The sequence below is a fragment of the Pseudophryne corroboree genome, chromosome 4, assembly GCF_028390025.1.
Source record: "Pseudophryne corroboree isolate aPseCor3 chromosome 4, aPseCor3.hap2, whole genome shotgun sequence".
In the NCBI taxonomy this organism is placed as follows: Eukaryota; Metazoa; Chordata; class Amphibia; order Anura; family Myobatrachidae; genus Pseudophryne; species Pseudophryne corroboree.
In genome coordinates this window covers 476847134-476867798 of record NC_086447.1, presented here as the reverse complement: position 1 = coordinate 476867798, position 20665 = coordinate 476847134, and the positions used below count along the sequence as shown (strand labels likewise).

General features: G+C 43.3%; 1 protein-coding gene across 2 annotated transcripts in view; it reads left to right on the top strand.

Annotated features, from left to right (window-relative positions):
- The window catches only part of HACE1 (HECT domain and ankyrin repeat containing E3 ubiquitin protein ligase 1), a 185466-nt gene that overhangs the window by 145421 nt on the left and 19380 nt on the right, over window positions 1–20665 (top strand). For both annotated transcript variants that reach the window (XM_063917044.1, XM_063917042.1), the window contains exons 19-20: window positions 3655–3851; window positions 17375–17506. In XM_063917044.1, the coding sequence (XP_063773114.1) occupies window positions 3655–3851; window positions 17375–17506 (329 nt within the window). The remainder of the gene's footprint in view (window positions 1–3654; window positions 3852–17374; window positions 17507–20665) is intronic.

Sequence of the window (20665 nt, the reverse complement as noted above, 5' to 3'; positions counted from 1 at the left end):
AAGGACCTCCTATTGACTTTATTTTGGATCTTATTAGATTAGTGTTGTCACATAATCACTTCCAATATTAGGGGAAGTACTTTATCCAGCGCACTGGGAAAGCGATGGGGTCGAATCTAGCCCCGGGGTTCGCTAACCTATATATGGCTAAATACGAGAATGAACACATCCTTCCTCGGTATGGGGAACAGATCGTTTACTATAGGAGGTACATTGACAACCTCTTCATGATATGGAGGGGTTCCACTGAGTCGTTCTATGCCATGGTGGATGCGCTTAATGGGCTGAACACCCCTATTAGGTTCACTGCAAACATCAGTAGTTCTACAATTAATTTTTTGGATGTGACGATTTTGAGTCAACCACCAGTTCTAGAATACACCCTATACCGGAAGCCCACTGATTGCAACATGCTACTGTGGGCCACAAGTCACCATCCAGATAAGCTTAAATCGAACTTACCTGTTTCACAGCTACTCAGAGTCCTCAGGAACAATTCCGATGCAGGTCGAGCTGAGATCCAGTTGCAGGACAGTGTGGACCGGTTTGTTCGTCGTGGATATAAAAGAGGTGAAGTGCTGAAATGCCTTGCCAAGGCACGTACAATCCACGATAAGGGTGGCAATTCCGCCAAACAACCAAGAGAGCCTAACCGTTTGATCTTTAAAACCAGTTGCAGTACCAATTTGAAGTCCATACAGAAAACTGTCACGGACAATTGGCCCATTGTTAGTTCTGACCCCAGGTTTAAGTCCATTGGTCCAAAGCCTCCTTTATTCAGTATACAACGCGGCCAGAATTTGAAGGACATTCTTCTTAGACCAACCATGCGCACCGTTGGCTCCAGTGGTGGACAATGGCTTGGTAAAAGACCAGGGTGCTACAAATGTCTGCAGTGCACCACATGCCGGTCTATGGTTACTGGACAGTCTTTTAACCATCCACTATATCGGACCAAGATCAAGTTGAGACATCATCTGGTCTGCACCATGGACCATGTTATATACTACCTGACGTGCCCGTGTGGCAAGATGTATGTTGGTAAGACGATACGTACCTTTCGTGAAAGGATGAACCAACATCGGTCTTCGATTCATTTGGCTTACTCAACCGGTAAGACTGACAAACCGGTGGCAGCACATTTCTTACAATCTAAACACCAACTTTCCACCATGCGGTCCATGATGATTGACTGGGTGCCTCCACTCACTAGAGGCGGTGATAGGAACAAGCTGTTACTGAAACGCGAGGCATATTGGATCCATTTCTTGGGGACAATGTCAGCGAAAGGACTTAATGAACAGAATCCATTACACATGTTTTTGTGACTTGGCATCAGTTGTGCAAATGTTAGTTTGGCTTTTTTGTCGAGCCTTCGGTGTTTTCTTTATTTATTTTTTACCTTTATTTTTTATGCATTTTTCGACAGTGCAGGGGTGTTCATCTCATTGAGTGATCCACCAGTCATGTCCTCTGATCCTTTTTTGTTTTTGCTTTTTGATTGCATCTATATGTATTCCACTAGGTGTATATGCATCTTGTGGTGCGATATCATCTTGTGGTTTTTTATTTGTTTGTTTGTTTGAGGTATATGTTCAGCACATGTTTGTTTTTAAATATATATACCTATACCGCTTTGACCATTATTCTGATGGATGCCTGTGCGCCACTGGTGCAGCCCGCCTAGTAACCCCACTAATGATTGAGACATTTTATTTCCCCTGGCAGCTAGGTGGTAGGGTTGGTCCTCTTTGACTTTGCCTTACGCTGATTTGCCTCATATGCGGGAGGTGTACAGCCATGTTTTTAATCTGAGGTTTACATTGTTTGAACTTTTGTTTGTAACTTGGTATTTTCAGTTCTGTCATTAGCGAGGTATATGTTACCTAGTAACCTTTATGCGTATCGTTTAGATCTTTCCATTTTGTAAATACATTGTCTGAGGCACTCTCCAGCTACGCTACAGTATAACACTTAAACGAGGGGTGTACATAATTAGGTCTATTAGACTCATTTACCTAGTACTGTTGCCCGGTTACAAGTGATGCGTAGCAGTCAATTTGTGTGGCAGCTTAGGCATTACAGTTGCTAGGCAACCTATCTATTTCGTCTTGGCTACTTACTTGTCCCATATGAGCAGCTGGTGTGGAGACCGTGCTCGGTTCCACACGCTTGCGCACTTCGATACACTGAGGCTGTTTACAATACGCACGATGCCGTTACCTGGTAACGCCGGACCGGAAATGACGCGCGGCACACAGGAAGTGCCGTGCGTGTCACTGTCCCTGCGTGCGTTCCATTTACTGGGCTAGACTCCTGTTGTGGCCACTAGTAGTTGTTCTTAAGCTGGTGTGTGTGCAGGTTTGGCTAGCGCTTTCTGTGTGTATTTGGCTTTGTCTTGAGCTAAGCAGTTTAGCGATGGTTAGCTTGTCTTTGCTGCTAAGTGGATGATTGGGGGGCGTGGCTGCATGAGTGGTACATATGGTCTCACTATTCAGGACAGTGTTAGGAAGATGGCAACCTGGTAATTTGGTCTTGAGAAAGGCTCTGCTGTGAGCCGAAACGTTGACCTTCTTTTTGTGAGTATGTGCTGTCTGGATTAAAGTGTATCGTTTTCTGGAGAAGTCTGGTGAATGCATCCTCATTTGTGCATATATATATATATATATATATATATATATATATAGCAATAAATGTCCAGCACTCTGTTAACGTTGTACAGCATGCTCAGGTGCCCTTCCAAGAGATGATGATAGCTGCTGTATACTGGACAGCACTTCGAGGCTCAAATTCCAAAAGATACCCTGACACAGTGATCTATTAGTCAGTGTTTCAGAGCCTCCGCCCTTTTATCAAGGTATATATATTATAGTCTCAAAAAAAACCAGCACCTACAATTAATGCAAAATATTTTATCAGAAAATAAAACGCATGCAAACGTGTTAATACAAATAAGTGCATAAAAAAGCACCAGAGGCATGACAGAGGGTATCAAAGAGGGCTCATGGATTACCAGCAATAGATGCTATTACTGGGTGATCTTTGTAGCAGATAGTCATATTGCAAGCCTCCGGTGGGGTTAGTCGGTCAACAGCCGTTTCGGTGCTCTGACTGCACCTTCTTATATTAAAAGTCATCATTTTTTAAACTGATTTAAGGCACCCTTGTCTTCTCTCAAAAGATATGCAACTAGCAGGTATAATGACTTGCTGCTGACTGTGTTTTTATGGTGTAGGTCATCATTTTAATCCCAATTTAACAATCTTAATATTCATTCTATGAGCATACAAATTTCTATAAAAATGTTAATGCACATATTAACATTCTCCTGCAGCCATAAATACTTTGCAAGTAAGACATCTGACACCCAAATACGAAGACACATTCAATCATTCACTGTATTAATTGGGTATTTTGTAACTTATGTATTTAACATTTTAAAAACTGTGCATATGGGTTTATTACTACTTTTAAATTTGATGTATTTATTTTTAGTGCTAGAATCCTTCATGTTGCAACATAGCAGTATTTCCCTTATGTCAATATACTGCAGTGCATTCCTTCTGCTCAAGAGGGCAGCCTCATGCAATAAATGTGTTACGTAACTTAGACAGTTGAAAGCCATTTTCATTAAAATCTGCTTTAATATGGCAGGTATTCCAGTAAATTATCAGGACGTGGCCTCCATTGACCCAGAATATGCAAAGAACTTGCAGTGGATTTTAGATAATGATATTAGTGACCTGGGATTAGAACTTACTTTCTCAGTTGAGACAGATGTGTTTGGAGCTATGGAGGAAGTGCCCCTAAAACCAGGAGGAGCAAGCATACTTGTTACTCAGGAGAACAAGGTGAGTGATGAGATCAGTGTCAATGTGCGTTTGTAAATTGTCTCTGAAAAGATATGCTTTACACTCCGATCTAGTTCTGAGATTTCTGTCTAATCCGCTGGAGCATGTTATCTGTGGGAGATGCAACACCTTTAGCAGGCTCTGTGCTGCCCTTACTCACTGACATTACTTATCCATCATAATATTAACAGTGCTAAACTGTTTTATTCATTGGATTTCCCTGCACAGGAACTGTGATTTCAGGACTTTTTTTTTTTTTTTTTTTTAGCTTGAAAGTAACGCTGATACTCATAATGCATATGGCTATCAAGATGAGCTCTTTAATTTCATCAAATTATACATTAAAGCATTGCTTGGTTTTGAGGGCAAAAATACTGTATTTTTGGAATGTTTTGATGATGCTTTGGATCAAATAATTTCCATTTAATCATCAGTTTTTTATCCCAACGGCATATCATGGCTGAAACTTGTGACCGTTTTCCATTTATTAGCTGCGTTTAACAGAAATAATATGCATTCCGTGTCATGATGCTCTTATCCATCATTTGTCATAAAATGTCAGTGTAGAAAAATGTTTAGATTCAGGTCTCTGCCACAATTTTAATTATGAACATCCATTTTGCTGTGACAAATACACAGATGTACTTCTAGTAGGAACCAGCCTTATGTTTCACTAAGTGTCTCCACTTTTTGTCTGCAAAAAATACAGAATAATGATACATGATTGAAGTGTTGGGTTGATTTACAGCTACAGATTAGGTTATGGTTTGTACGCTATTTTTCTTGCATGTGAACAGATGCTGGGAAATTCACTCCTATAAATTATGTGTCATATATAAAACATTGGTTGTGTAAGGAAAATTTAGACTGCTTTCTCCTAAGACAAAGTGATAATTGCGTTGTCTGACACAGATTAAAGAAATTGTGCCAGTTACAGGTCATGCCAGAGTTGTTCTGGGAAAAGGAGAATATAATGAATATTTAACAAGGTGCGTTTTGCCAGTGTGTAGACATGATGACATCGTTTTGGGAAACGGGGGCTGTAGGGATTTTTTTGTGAAACAAATATCAAGTTTAAAGTTTTCTGTTTTCAGAGGGGTGCAGATTTGTTAAAATAAAAATGATGCACTTAATAGCTTTTAGTTTCCAGACTCTAAACTTCAGTATGTTTACTAGCTAATATTATGAAGCTACATCATTCTCTGCCCTCATACTTCTGTGTTAGTGCCATTACTTATTCAGAAAAGACATTAGAGTAATGATTTCAAATGTTCTTTATGAAAGCTATTAAGCTGGGCAGCAGCAATGGTACACAAATGGATGTAAACATAATGTGTGTTGATAAAGAACATCTAGCACAGTTTCTAGGGAAGTTAGTAGAAATCCTTTTATTTGCACTTTACTGTTACCTCTATGGCATGTCCATTGTCCTGTTCATCTTGGAATCCTTCTTCCAGCTGCTCCCATCACTCTTTATTTTTTTTTATTTTTTTTTTATGTTTAAGCCAGTGGTTTCCAAACTTTTTTGACTCACGGCGCCCTAGAATAACAGAATTTTTTTCACGGCACCCCTAGGCCAAAAATTTCTTATTGAGAAATTTAGAAATAAATATTACATTAAGTAGATCGCGTTTATATGTCATCCTTAGGGTCAGTTGTGTGGTGAGGGACAAGATTTGCTTCTGTTTGGCCACATATTTTATGACTGGCAGCCACCAGCACTGGTTTTACCTATTATATTGACCATGAATAATTTGAATTGGTCCTGGACCACCAACCCAGGGCACCCCTGCAAGTGTCCCGAGGCACCCCAGGGAGCCACGGCACACAGTTTGGGAACCTCTGGTTTAAGCCCATAGCATGTTTATACTACTTTCATACCTGCGTTTGCTCTGCTGTTTAATTTAAACTGTTATCCTTGATGTTTGCTGTGCAGTTTCCACACTTTCTCCACTGTTCGCCTCCTGCACGTATTATGGAAGGCCTGCTGCTTAGCAGCCAGACACACACACACAGGTTAGTTTTCTTTTTGGCACATTCATTCATTCATTCATTCATTCATACTAAGGGTTTCAGCAAAGCACTTTTCATTAGCCACAGGCCTAAACAGTGAATGTGTGTGAGAATTGCCAGACTACTGATTGAACAACTATATTTGTTATACAGTATGTTGTCACATAATGTAAAAATGCTAAAACCACACGCAGTGCATTATTTTAATACAAAAATAATTTCTGATCCCCTTTCATTTTTTAAACCTAGAAGCCCAAGTGTACTATAGGTTAAAATAAGTCCTGTGAAGGAAAGTCATCTATACATCATATCCGTACATGGTTCATTCCAAGGATTTCCTTTGTATTGGAGTCTTCAGCCGAAATTGCTGTGCTTCGTTTGGCTAAGACAGCCACTCCATTACCCATGAATGTGGCAAAGCATTCTGTAGCCTTGTGATTTTGCTATTTTTATTAGCAGCATTTCTGATAAAAGGAATAAAGAAAACAAATCTTGTTAAAATATTTCACAGGATGAGCTTTTATTACCTGCTGGAATCCAGGCTGTGAGCATCTCTGCTGCATGTTCTTCTTTTTTCTGCCGAGTGCTGACCTCTTAACAATTGCTGGAGGGAAGCTCAGGCAATTTCTTTTTACCTTGTGAAATGCATACATCTGCAAAACACGCACATCCTACAGAAAAGCTTAGCAAAGAGCAGCAACACTTTCTCTTAGTAAGGCATTGTGAATTCTGTTCTTCATGTGCGAGTGTGATAGGTCATTCTTCAGTGCCCAATCAAAGCTTATACACTAGGATTAAGTGCGGTATTCAGTTATCCGTGGTAAATTACCACAGCAAATTTACCCAGCCGGGGATATCCAATTAGCCCCAATGCTGCCACTTATCGGGAATTTTGTTCCAGACAGGAGAAAAAAAATCTGTGATAAGCCAGCATTTATTTCGGTATCGCAGCTGCAAAAACCCACAGGTCTGCGACTTTTCGCAGATCCTTTGGGCGGTATTCAAATGATATATCACGCCCAATCTCCTTTCTAAAGTGATCTCTGTTATTGCGCATATCACACCCAAAGTAATCAGATTTAGCTGCGTAAAGGGTTGGGCGCCCTGAAATTTATTATACCATGCCCGTCAGCAGAAACAGAACGGGTGTGGAAGGCGGTGAAGATAATTGAATAGCACCCTTTGGGTGGAATTCAAATGTTTGAAAAGTTGGTTGGGTGTCTGGTTTTTCCTGTCTATTAGATAGGATAAAACAAACTCCCAACTGACTTTTCAAACATTTGAATCTCCCCCTTTGTGTTTTCACATGAAACTTGAATAGCTCTGAACAAAATTGCATAGCTGAAAAAAAGAATGGCTCGGCATGGTATATATACCACACTTGCACTGTTTAAATACATATTTTTAAAATGCTGTATGTCTGAGAAATTGCATCCCCTTTACAGTATTATCAGTTTAGCTTTCATTAATATAGTGTGACTGCTCATTCACTAAAAACATATCAGTTCATAGAACTACTGAAGTCTTGTAAGAGCTTATTAGTTTAAAAGGTAGTAAAAATACCTGTAAGATTATGTCTTGATTTCCCTTTGCTTTTTGACATGGAACATTGGGCCTGATTCATGGCTGCGTGCAGTGTCCTGGATGCTTCAGCATGATTGACATGCTACAGGTATTTGGGGGAGGAGACTAGAGCAATCCTCAAAATGGAGGAGTGTCTCTTCCATTTTGGGGGGTGTGCCAAAGCCAGTATCTGAGTGGACGTCCTGTCGGCATTTGCATATGCGCAAAGATCCTGCTGCGATCGAAGACATTCAAACATTTCTCAACTACAAGGAAGTAACCTGTGTCCAAACTTCCTACACCAAAACACTTCCACCACCTGCCTTATGGGTTCTACGCCATTTACAAGTTCATCCTCCAGTATACTGCAGTTTCAGAATTTGAGATCCATTATATTAGAAAATGTTTTCTAAATCCTTAGCCCACTTATATGCACTACCTATGACAGGGCTAGGGCTCAGTTGAGTTTTCAGCTATCATACCCGTTGATGATTAGGTACAATTAGATGTGCCTACTGCTTTCACTGGTGACACTACTGTACTCGGGTGTTAGCTGACTGCTATATAAAAAGTAAAGAATAATTTACTGGAGGGACGCCAATCATGATGCTATGGAAAAATGATGAGATGAATTACTTGGTGAGCGAGAATGATGAACAGCGCATAGTAGGAATTGTGTAGAATACAGACAGGTACTGTAACACAGAGATAACAGGCTTTAGACTCCAGAATGGAAGAAAGTCAGCGCAATTATTATGGTTGCTGTAAGATATCCTAGCATCCTTTTATGCATAATTTTAATAATAAAAGTATATATTTATAGTCTGGAATATATGGGAACTATTTTTGGCTTGCAGATTCTTGTGTGCTGCACAAATGTAGACACACCATGTGTAAGTACCTGGTGATGCCAGGCATTTAGAATGCTGTGCTTTACCAACTGGCAATCTTCGTCATTCTGAAGTGATCTAATGCTAACATTTTAAGTGTTTATCTTAAGGTGAACAGGGAAATCTGCTCCCATGGACTCAACAGAGTGCAGCCAAAATGACGCTACATAGGGTTTCATGCATTCTGCATTTTAAGTGCTGAATGAAGCTGTAGGACAGAGGATGAGTTCCATGTTAAATTTAATGTAACAAAACAGTGTAGCTCTAGGATGGAAAGTTTGATCCAACCCATGCCCCATGGAAAAAGTTACTATAGCTATATTTACCTGTACCCCATTTTTCTGGCATTTGTGGTGGATAGTGATTGCAAATATCCTTGCAAGCTATATAAGCAATGCCAGGCACAGAGAACTTCTGTTTTGATGAGTAAAAGATTTATTTATTTTTCTCTGACGTCCTAGTGGATGCTGGGGACTCCGTAAGGACCATGGGGAATAGACGGGCTCCGCAGGAGACTGGGCACTCTAAAAGAAAGATTAGGTACTATCTGGTGTGCACTTGCTCCTCCCTCTATGCCCCTCCTCCAGACCTCAGTTAGAATCTGTGCCCGGCCAGAGCTGGATGCACCTAGTGGGCTCTCCTGAGCCTGCTAGTAAAGAAAGTAATGTTAGGTTTTTTATTTTCAGTGAGATCTGCTGGCAATAGACTCACTGCTACGTGGGACCGAGGGGAGAGAAGCAAACGTACCTGTTCACAGCTAGGTTGCGCTTCTTAGGCTACTGGACACCATTAGCTCCAGAGGGTTCGAACACAGGCAAAGGTCCTCGGTTGTCCGTTCCCGGTGCCGTGCCGCCGTCCCCCTCGCAGAGCCAGAAGATCAGAAGTTGGTGATGAAATCAGTGGCTGAAGACTCCTGTCTTCATTAAGGTAGCGCACAGCACCGCAGCTGTGCGCTATTGCTCCCACTGCACACCACACACTCCGGTCACTGTAGGGTGCAGGGCGCTGGGGGGGGGGGCACCCTGGGCATCAATAAGAATACCTTTGGCATAAAAAAGACACATAATACAGTCTGTGGCTGTATATGTGTAAACCCCCCGCCATTTTTTAGTCAGAAACAGCGGGATAGAAGCCCGCCGCTGAGGGGGCGGGGCCTTCTTCCTCAGCACACCAGCGCCATTTCTCTTCACAGCTCCGCTGGAAGGACGCTCCCCAGGCTCTCCCCTGCAGTCTCCTGGCACTAACAGGGTAAAAAGAGAGGGGGGGCACATAAATTTAGGCAAAAGGTGTATTGATACAGCAGCTATTGGGAAAAATTCTCTTCTGGTAGTGTGTATCCCTGTGTATATAGCGCTGTGGTGTGTGCTGGCATACTCTTTCTCTGTCTCCCCATAGACCTTGTGGGGTCCTGTCCTCAGTCAGAGCATTCCCTGTGTGTGTGCTGTGTGTCGGTACGGCTGTGTCGACATGTTTGATGAGGAGGGTTACGTGGAGGCGGAGCAAGTGCAGATAAATGTGGTGTCGCCCCCGTCGGTGCCGACACCTGATTGGATGGATATGTGGAAGGTCTTAAATGACAATGTAAACTCATTACATAAGAGATTTGATTATGTTGCTGCCGGGGGACAGCCGGGCTCTCAACCCGGGCCTGCCCAGGCGCCTCAGATGCCGTCAGCGTCTCAAAAACGCCCACTATCTCAGTTGGTTGACACAGATGTCGACACGGAGTCCGACTCCAGCGTCGAAGAGGGTGAGGCACTATTACAGCCCAAAATGACTAAGGCCATCCGATACATGATTATTGCAATGACAAATGTATTACACATTTCAGAGGCTGACCCTGTCCCTGACAAGAGGGTAAATGTTTGGGGAGAAAAAGCAGCCAGTGACTTTTCCCCCGTCACATGAATTAAATGAGTTATGTGAAGAAGCGTGGTCTTCCCCTGATAAGAAAGTGGTGATTCCCAAGAGAATACTAATGGCGTACCCTTTCCCGCCAACGGATAGGTTACGCTGGGAATCCTCCCCTAGGGTTGACAAGGCCCTGACGCGCTTATCTAAAAGAGTGGCCCTGCCGTCTCAGGATACGGCCGCCCTAAAGGAACCTGCGGATAGGAAGCAGGAAGGTATCTTGAAGTCTGTGTATACACACCCTTGTACTCTACTGAGACCGGCTATTGCTTCAGCTTGGATGTGCAGTGCTGTTGCAGCATGGACAGATACTCTGTCAGAGGGGTTGGATACCCTGGACAGGGATACCGTATTGCTAACACTTAGCCATATTAAAGATGTCGTCTTATATATGTGGGATGCCCAGAGGGACATTTGCCTGCTGGGCTCTCGAATAAATGCAATGTCCATTTCTGCCAGGAGGGTCTTATGGACTCGGCAATGGACAGGGGATGCCGACTCTAAAAAACACATGGAGGTTTTGCCTTATAAGGGTGAGGAATTGTTTGGGGACGGTCTCTCGGACCTCGTATCCACAGCAACAGCTGGAAAGTCGACTTTCTTGCCACAGGTTTCCTCACAGCCTAAGAAAGCACCGTATTACCAAATGCAGTCCTTTCGTTCTCAAAAAAGCAAGAGAGTCAGAGGTGCATCCTTTCTTGCCAGAGGCAGGGGTAGAGGAAATAAGCTGCACCATGCAGCCAGTTCTCAGGAACAAAAGTCCTCCCCTGCTTCCACTAAGTCCACCGCATGACGCTGGGGCTCCACAGGCGGAGCCAGGAGCGGTGGGGGCGCATCTCCGAATTTTCTGCAACCAGTGGGTTCGCTCACAAGTGGATCCTTGGGCTATACAAATTGTATCTCGGGGATACAAGCTGGAATTCGAAGTGACGCCCCCTCACCGTTACCTAAAATCCGCCTTGCCAGCTACTCCCACGGGGAGGGAGATAGTCCTGACGGCTATTCACAAGCTGTACCACCAGCAAGTGATAATAATGGTACCCACCCTTCAGCAGGGAAGGGGTTACTATTCCACACTGTTTGTGGTACCGAAACCGGGCGGTTCGGTAGACCCATTCTAAATTTAAAATCCTTGAACATTTACATGAAAAAGTTCAAGTTCAAAATGGAATCGCTCAGAGCGGTCATTGCCAGCCTGGAAGAGGGGGATTTTATGGTATGTCTGGACATCAAGGATGCGTACTTGCATGTCCCCATTTATCCGCCTCACCAGGAGTACCTCAGGTTTGTGGTACAGGACTGTCATTACCAATTCCAGACGTTGCCGTTTGGTCTATCCACGGCACCGAGAGTCTTTACCAAGGTAATGGCGGAGATGATGGTACTCCTCCGGAAGCAAGGAGTTACAGTTATCCCGTACTTGGACGATCTCCTCATAAAGGCGAGGTCCAGAGAGCAGTTGCTGGTCAGCGTAGCGCGCACTCAGGAAGTGGTTGCTACGGCACGGCTGGATTCTGAATATTCCAAAGTCGCAGCTGATTCCTACGACGCGTCTGCCCTTCCTGGGCATGATTATGGACACAGAACAGAAGAAGATATTTCTCCCGGAGAAGAAGGCTCAGGAGTTAGTGACCATGGTCAGGGATCTCCTAAAACCAAAGCAGGTGTCGGTGCATCACTGCACGCGAGTCCTGGGAAAGATGGTAGCGTCATACGAAGCCATTCCTTTCGGCAGTTTCCATGCCAGGATCTTTCAGTGGGATCTGTTGGACAAGTGGTCCGGATCGCATCTTCAGATGCATCGGCTGATCGCCCTGTCCCCGAGGGCCAGGGTGTCTCTTCTGTGGTGGCTGCAGAGTGCTCATCTTCTTGAGGGCCGCAGGTTCGGCATACAGGACTGGGTCCTGGTGACCACGGATGCAAGCCTCCGCGTATGGGGGGCAGTCACTCAGGGAAGAAACTTCCAGGGGCTGTGGTCAAGTCAGGAGACTCGTCTGCACATAAACATACTGGAATTAAGGGCCATATACAACGCCCTGAGTCAAGCGTAGCCCCTGCTTCGAGACCAACCGGTGCTGATTCAGTCAGACAACATCACGGCAGTCGCCCATGTCAACCGACAGGGCGGCACAAGGAGCAGGGTGGCGATGGCGGAAGCCACAAGGATTCTTCGTTGGGCGGAGAATCACGTACAAGCACTGTCAGCAGTGTTCATTCCGGGAGTGGACAACTGGGAAGCAGACTTCCTCAGCAGGCACGACCTCTACCCGGGAGAGTGGGGACTTCATCAAGAAGTCTTCGAGCAGATTGCAAATCGGTGGGAACGGCCACAGGTGGACATGATGGTGTCCCGCCTAAACAAAAAGCTAAAAAAATATTGCGCCAGGTCAAGGGACCCTCAGGAAAAGCTGTGGACGCACTGGTAACTCCGTGGGTGTTCCAGTCGGTATATGTGTTTCCTCCTCTTCCTCTTATACACAAGGTACTGAGAATAGTAAGAAAAAGAGGAGTGAGAACGATACTCATTGTTCCGGATTGGCCAAGAAGGACTTGGTACCCAGAACTTCAAGAGATGGTCACAGAGGACCCATGGCCTCTGCCTCTCAGACAGGACCTGTTGCAGCAGGGGCCCTGTCTGTTCCAAGACTTACCGCGGCTGCGTTTGACGGCATGGCGGTTGAACGCCGGATCCTAGCGGAAAAGGGTATCCCGGAGGAAGTAATTCCTACGCTGATAAGAGCTAGGAAGGATGTGACAGCAAAGCATTATCACCGCATATGGCGGAAATATGTTGCTTGGTGTGAGGCCAGGAAGGCCCCTACAGAGGACTTCCAGTTGGGTCGTTTTCTGCATTTCCTACAGTCAGGTGTGACTATGGGCCTCAAATTAGGGTCCATAAAGGTTCAGATCTCGGCCCTATCCATTTTCTTTCAAAAAGAACTGGCTTCACTGCCTGAGGTTCAGACGTTTGTAAAGGGAGTGCTGCATATTCAGCCTCCTTTTGTGCCACCAGTGGCACCTTGGGATCTTAACGTTGTGTTGGATTTCCTGAAATCCCACTGGTTTGAGCAACTTAAGACCGTGGAGCTAAAATATCTTACGTGGAAAGTTGTCATGCTATTGGCCTTAGCTTCGGCTAGGCGTGTGTCAGAATTGGCGGCTTTGTCATGTAAAAGCCCCTATCTGATCTTCCATATGGACAGGGCAGAATTGAGGACTCGTCCCCAATTTCTCCCTAAGGTGGTATCAACGTTTCATTTGAACCAACCTATTGTGGTGCCTGCGGCTACTAGGGACTTGGAGGATTCCAAGTTGCTGGACGTAGTCCGGGCTTTGAAAATGTATGTTTCCAGAACGGCGGGAGTCAGAAAGTCTGACTCGCTGTTTATTCTGTATGCAGCCAACAAGGTTGGCGCTCCTGCTTCGAAGCAGACTATTGCTCGCTGGATCTGTAGCACGATTCAGCTGGCTCACTCTGCGGCTGGATTGCCGCATCCAAAATCAGTAAAAGCCCATTCCACAAGGAAGGTGGGCTCTTCTTGAGCGGCTGCCCGAGGGGTCTCGGCTTTACAGCTTTGCCGAGCTGCTACTTGGTCGGGTTCAAACACATTTGCTAAGTTCTACAAGTTTGATACCCTGGCTGAGGAGGACCTTGAGTTTGCTCATTCGGTGCTGCAGAGTCGTCCGCACTCTCCCGCCGTTTGGGAGCTTTGGTATAATCCCCATGGTCCTTACGGAGTCCCCAGCATCCACTAGGACGTCAGAGAAAATAAGAATTTACTCACCGGTAATTCTATTTCTCGTAGTCCGTAGTGGATGCTGGGCGCCCGTCCCAAGTGCGGACTTCTTCTGCAATACGTGTATATAGTTATTGCTTACTAAAGGGTTATTGTTATGAGCCATCCGTTGATTGAGGCTCAGTTGTTGTTCATACTGTTAACTGGGTATGGTTATCACAAGTTATACGGTGTGATTGGTGTGGCTGGTATGAGTCTTACCCTGGATTCCTAATCCTTTCCTTGTAGTGTCAGCTCTTCCGGGCACAGTTTCCCTAACTGAGGTCTGGAGGAGGGGCATAGAGGGAGGAGCCAGTGCACACCAGGTAGTACCTAATCTTTCTTTTAGAGTGCCCAGTCTCCTGCGGAGCCCGTCTATTCCCCATGGTCCTTACGGAGTCCCCAGCATCCACTACGGACTACGAGAAATAGAATTACCTGTGAGTAAATTCTTATTATTTATTTAAATCTTCTTTTTTTGTTTTTGTTGAAGGAAAAGGGGCTAAATATGCATGCTAAATGCCTCTTACATTAATGATGTGCTTGTAAATATAGCTGAAAGACATCTACTTTATGCTATAACCCTGTATACACAAGCCACCAGAGGGCAAAATGCCCATGTTTGGTCACAGGTAAGCTATGGGGCGGTGCAAGGTCTCTCTGCACCCTAGGCAAATCTTCAGCCCAACGCCCCCCAAACCTGCATACCCCACCACCACCTACCGAAGGGTAGATGCAGGTGGGCTGGGGTGAATTGCATCATTAAACATATACAGAGAAAAGAGACAACACTAAAGGACTTTTAAAGTGATAAAGTATATCTTTACTTATATATAAAGTAAAAAAACAGTTGTGATTTTGTTCACAATCTACATTCACTTAAAAAGCGTTATAGTGCCTTCTATTCTTTATATACCGTATAATGGCCCTCATTCTGAGTTGTTCGCTCGCAAGCTGCTTTTAGCAGCATTGCACACGCTAAGCCGCCGCCTACTAGGAGTGAATCTTAGCTTAGCAGAATTGCGAACGAAAGATTCTCAAAATTGCGAATAGAAATTTCTAAGCAGTTTCTGAGTAGCTCGACACTTACTCTGCCACTGCGATCAGTTCAGTCAGTTTCGTTCCTGGTTTGACGTCACAAACACACCCAGCGTTCGCCCAGACACTCCCCCGTTTCTCCAGCCACTCCCGCGTTTTTCCCAGAAACGGCAGCGTTTTTTCACACACACCCATAAAACGCCCAGTTTCCGCCCAGAAACACCCAATTCCTGTCAATCACACAACGATCACCAGAACGAAGAAAAAACCTCGTAATGCCGTGAGTAAAATACCAAACTTCTTAGCAAATTTACTTGGCGCAGCCACAGTGCGAACATTGCGCATGCGCAGTTTGCGGAAAATCGCTGCGATGCGATGAAAAAAAACGAGCGAACAACTCGGAATGAGGGCCAATATTGTATATGGGGTCTGGTGGGGATATTTAATTGGGGTTGGATACGGAATGCCGCCGGTCAGAATACAGACAGCAGCATGTTGACCACTATGATACCAATATCTTGAATTAAATTAATTAACCTTACCCTTTACCCTAACCTTCCTTCTCTGCAGCCTAACCCTCCCCGGCATGCTAAAATTCAGGATGTCAGCTGTCAGGATTCCGGTATCATATATTTGTATGCTCCTTATTGTGTTCCATCCGCCTATCTGTAAGTTCATTACTGACTCACATACAGAGTCATCCTTCAGTTTTTTGCTGGATGAATTCAGTTGTGCCCTTCAGTGGCCGGCGCCCCTAGGCAGCCGCCTAAAGCTGACTAATGGTAGAGCCGGCCCTGGGTAAGCTGAAATGATGGAATCATTCTGGATTCACCTGCTCCTCAACATGCACACTTGTTATCCTTTACATAGGGGTGCCATACTTAATGGACCTCCCAGTAGTTTGCAAAGTATTGCAAAATGGCCCAACTGGCAGCATGACGAAACTACTGGTGTTCTCCGACAAGAGCGTCTGTCACGTAGTGTTCAGAGCCATTACACATGATTATGTGTTACTACCCACTACACATGAATAAGGGGTAATGCCATTTAGGATGTTTAAAATATACTGTCTTTTGAGATATATAGAAAGAGCAAACAAACACTTCTGAGAGGAGGCGGAGGTTACATTTGTGTCTGATTCAAAGTCTTGTATCTTTTGTTTAGATGAATTCCTAGATATACTGCATACAAACACTAATGGGTGCATGGGTCAGCAAATAGCTATTGCTTATGCACTACAGCTGTATGGTCTGCTGGTTACAGTGCGTAAGCTCTGGAAACCACACTGCTGCGATACAAGGCTCTGTGTAATATCGTAACCATGTTATGCACAAATTCCTAGCTATGTATTTGTATCTTTAGTGTTGGATGCACTGTACACAAATGTATTGCTCATTCTTCCATCACGATACCCATGTAAGGCAGCCACGCCATAGGCTCAGTGAGTCACTATGAGACTGCAGCTCTTATCTGTATCACTAAGAACCTGTCACAGTCTACCTCAGCTATGTTAATGCTTTTTACTTCATTTCCAGACTACGTTTTCATAAACCTCAGTTTAAACACAGAATCGAGGTTTCCACTGTATGTAGACAACAGCTTCAATCACCACTGTATAATTGTTTATTATTTCTGATTTTGCTAATGTTAAGGTGATTTATCAGACACTAAGACGATAAAATGTGAAAATGATTGATCCTTTGTCTCCATTAAATGATAACAAAATGTATGTATACAAGTACATAAACTGACTTGTTTTTGCTATACACTAAAGGTTACTATAATGTAAACCTCAAACTTTTGTCAACATATTTCTGTAAAAAAAGAAATTATATTCCAGGCATCCACTAGATGTCGCTATACCACTACGGTTTTAATCCTATTTTTATTTCACTCCATTTTACAAAACTAATCCTGTTACACAATATTTAGGATGCATTTATGTGTACGTTCAGTAATTTGCTAAGGTGCTTAAAAAAATGATTAAAAAAAAATAGTTGCACACATTAATACAGTAATTTGCAGCAGTCCTTGAAGTCCAGTTACTGGTGATACACATACTATGCTAGATGTAAAAGAATCATTGTTACAAGGATTGCCTTATGTCTCTGCTCGGCTTCATTATATATATATATGTCTTTTTTTAAATCTTTTTAGTGTGAAAAAAAGTGTGTGTTTTTTATTGTAAAGCTGTACTTAGATGTTAAATGAATGGTTCCTATAGTAATCAGACAGACACAGCAGATATATACATTGATTTTGTTCTTATTTTCAGTCTTTTTTTTGTTGATTTTTTTTCTTCATATATAATATATATTTTTTTCTATTGCAGGCAGAATATGTCCAGCTTGTTACTGAACTTCGCATGACGAGAGCCATTCAGCCACAGATCAATGGATTTTTGCAGGGGTTTCATATGTTCATACCACCTTCTCTAATACAGCTTTTTGATGAATTTGAGCTGGTGAGCTGAATTTATATCTGCATGCTTTTTCTTGAAAACATTGATCACACAGCCTTCTATGCTTAATTGCAGTAGCTATTTTTAAACTTGCAGTGTTATTTGTAACAGTGGTAAACATTCTGCAATCCTGTCTAATGATGATTTGTTGCACAGTACAACTGTGTTGGTGTTTCTTTTTTTTCTGTTCCATAAATGTAGTTATTTCATATACTACTTGTGTGTCCTTCAGCTCTAAGATAATAAATGCAGTTAAAGTATATATGTGAATATGTATTTGAGCACTTACGAACATATTTCAGCAAATTAAGATATACAGATGTGTCCTCATACACCTGGGCCGCGATGTGATGAAGTCCGAGTTCGGCAGCCATGCGAGATGCTGACCGAACTCGGTTGTTTTTTAAAGAAACAATCATTTCCGAGGTATGTTTTAGCTTTGTAATAATTGCCACTTTAAAAAAAAAAGGTCAGAGTTTGTCCGACATCCCGCATGGCAGCTGAAGTCGGGCTTCATTACGTCCTGCCCCTAGCCTCAATACGCAATGCGACACAAGACACCTGCTGTGATCGATCCGCCCTGAGTGGTGTAGTGTCTTTTTTTTGCGACAATACAGTGTGACTAATCTACTTCATGAGACTGCACTTATTCATTTAATTTGCCACACTTGTATATCTGTGTGCGACTGAGTCTGAGTAAGTACATTAAGCACAGCGGAACTTAGTGAAAAAGAAAAGCCACTGCATCGTAGCACTTAGCATACAGATTCAGACTCAGTTGCAATCAAGTTAATCAGTTCAGTGAAGAGGTTTAGTCCCATTACAACTAGGATGCACATTCGCGCCAAAAATATGAAAAAAGACATTAAAAAAAGAGTTGCACGGGACCTGGTGTGCAGAGATGAGATGTTTGGTGCGACTACAGCAATAGTGTATGAGGACACATCTGTAATGCAGATGTTTCATTGATTATGTATTTTCTGACCCCCCCTACAGTTTTAATGTCCCTCAAAATATAATTCTCTTAATATGATAAATAGCTACCAATATGGCATTTGCTGTCATTTACCTTTCTCTACACTAATACAATGTTTACGTATATAACATGGGTTCTAATTATACTGTGTCCTTGAGTATAGGTGAAGTAATTTGTTTCCTGCATTCGTAATTATCCCACATGTTATCTCAAAGCCTGACCAAATGGGGGGGAGGGTCGGAGGACTGCATTTTAAAACCATATCAGAGGGTTCTTGAAACTATCTTTGAATGGTAGAAGAAAAATGTACTAGCCTTTGTGCACAATACTACTATTACTGGCAGTCAACAAATTATGGAAAAGGAAAATAACTGATGGACAACAACCCTACTGAAATATTGAAAGCAAGTGTTTCACATAGGTGTAGCTCATGCATAGGTTAAACATTCTATTCCAGCATGGTCAGGTTCATGTATAAGAATCCTGGGCTGCCCTTGTTGTCTAGAATTATGGCTAATGGCCATCATTCTGAGTTGATCGCTCGCTAGATACTTTTAGCAGCCGTGCAAACGCATAGTCGCCGCCCACGGGGAATGTATTTTCGCTTTGCAAGTGCGCGAACGCGTGTGCAGCTGAGCAGGACGAAAAAGTTTTTTGCAGTTTCAGAGTAGCTCTGGACTTACTCAGCCCGATCCCCGGAATTGACATAAGATACCCGCCCTGCAAACGCTTGGACACGCCTGCGTTTTTCCAACCACTCCCAGAAAACGGTCAGTTGACACCCATAAACGCCTTCTTCCTGTCAATCTCCTTGCGATCGGCTGTGCGAATGGAATCTTCGCTAAATCCATCGCCAAGCACCGATCCTCTATGTACCTGTACGACGCGCCTACGCATTGCGGTGCATGCACAGTTTTTCCGCTTTTTTACCTGATCGCTGCGCTGCGAAAATCGGCAGCGAGCGATCAACTCGGAATGACCCCCAATGTACAGTAACTGCAGGGGGAAGTTTCAGTGGCTTTGGAAAAGGAGTTTTGGTGAGCAAGACAGCTTAAGTTGCTAATATTTCATGAGCAATGTTTTCTACAAAAACATTGGCATGGAATCCTCATCAGCAGGGCAAACAGTGCAAGTACATATTCCAGGACAGTGATAATCTGTGCATTTCATTCAAAAACAGAAGAGCAACTGCAGGTCATTAGACTGCAAATTCCAACCTGTGGCATGAGCAAAAATGGTTTGCAGGTTCAGTGTCAAAAAAGCACAAGGCAATAGAGGAGGAAAGGGACATGGACAGATCAATTGTCCTTCATGTTCTAAGCAAATTAATCATTGGCACCAACCATAAGAATTCTACAGCCCTGGGCTTTTTTTTCCCCAACAGTGAAGTGATGTGTTCTGTTTGGAGTGTTTTCCTGTCATGGATTGAGTGCAATCTTTCCCAGTGAAGGCACTGCTCGTGCTAATCAATACTTACTGGTGCTGTTCTCAAGTAAATCTCTCAAAGTAAGAGAATAACTCTGTGATATGACAGAGACTTCAAGTTAAATTAACAATTTATATAACCGGCCTGGCAGAGAATAAAGAAGGACACATACAGCATAAAAATTCCTCTCTATTGAACAGCATCATGTGCTGGTGTATTTTTTATGTCATTGCCACATCTCATTTAGTGTCACGCAAACACAAATAATATTAAAGTTAATAATAACAGTAGTCACTTGATTGCAGGATAACCATATCTAAACATTCAATTAAAACTGTGCAGAAATGATTAATAATGACATGGATAATTAATATTAATCATTTTTTAAAATCCCTTCTCTATTAAGAAACTGATAATGACATTTGTAGACTGTGCGGTAGATTAGTTATCAGTGGGTTGTGTCCTGTGGTCTGTTCTTCCAGGTAAAGTACCAGGAGCTGTTCAGCCTGCCAGCAGCCCTGAGGCTGTCAGATTTCTTCTCACCCTTCCAGAGAGTGCAAGACAAAATCATCATTAACTGCTGTCTCGTGGGCTGCTACCAGGTTTATCGCAGGTCTCTTAATTCACTGTACCTGGGAGATGTGACACAACCAGCGTTTCATTGAGTCCGCCCCCTATGAGTTGGATTTGTGTGTTCATTGACAGAACGCATTCCTTTAAGATGAGCGATAATGCATGTAATCCTGTAATGAATGGGAAT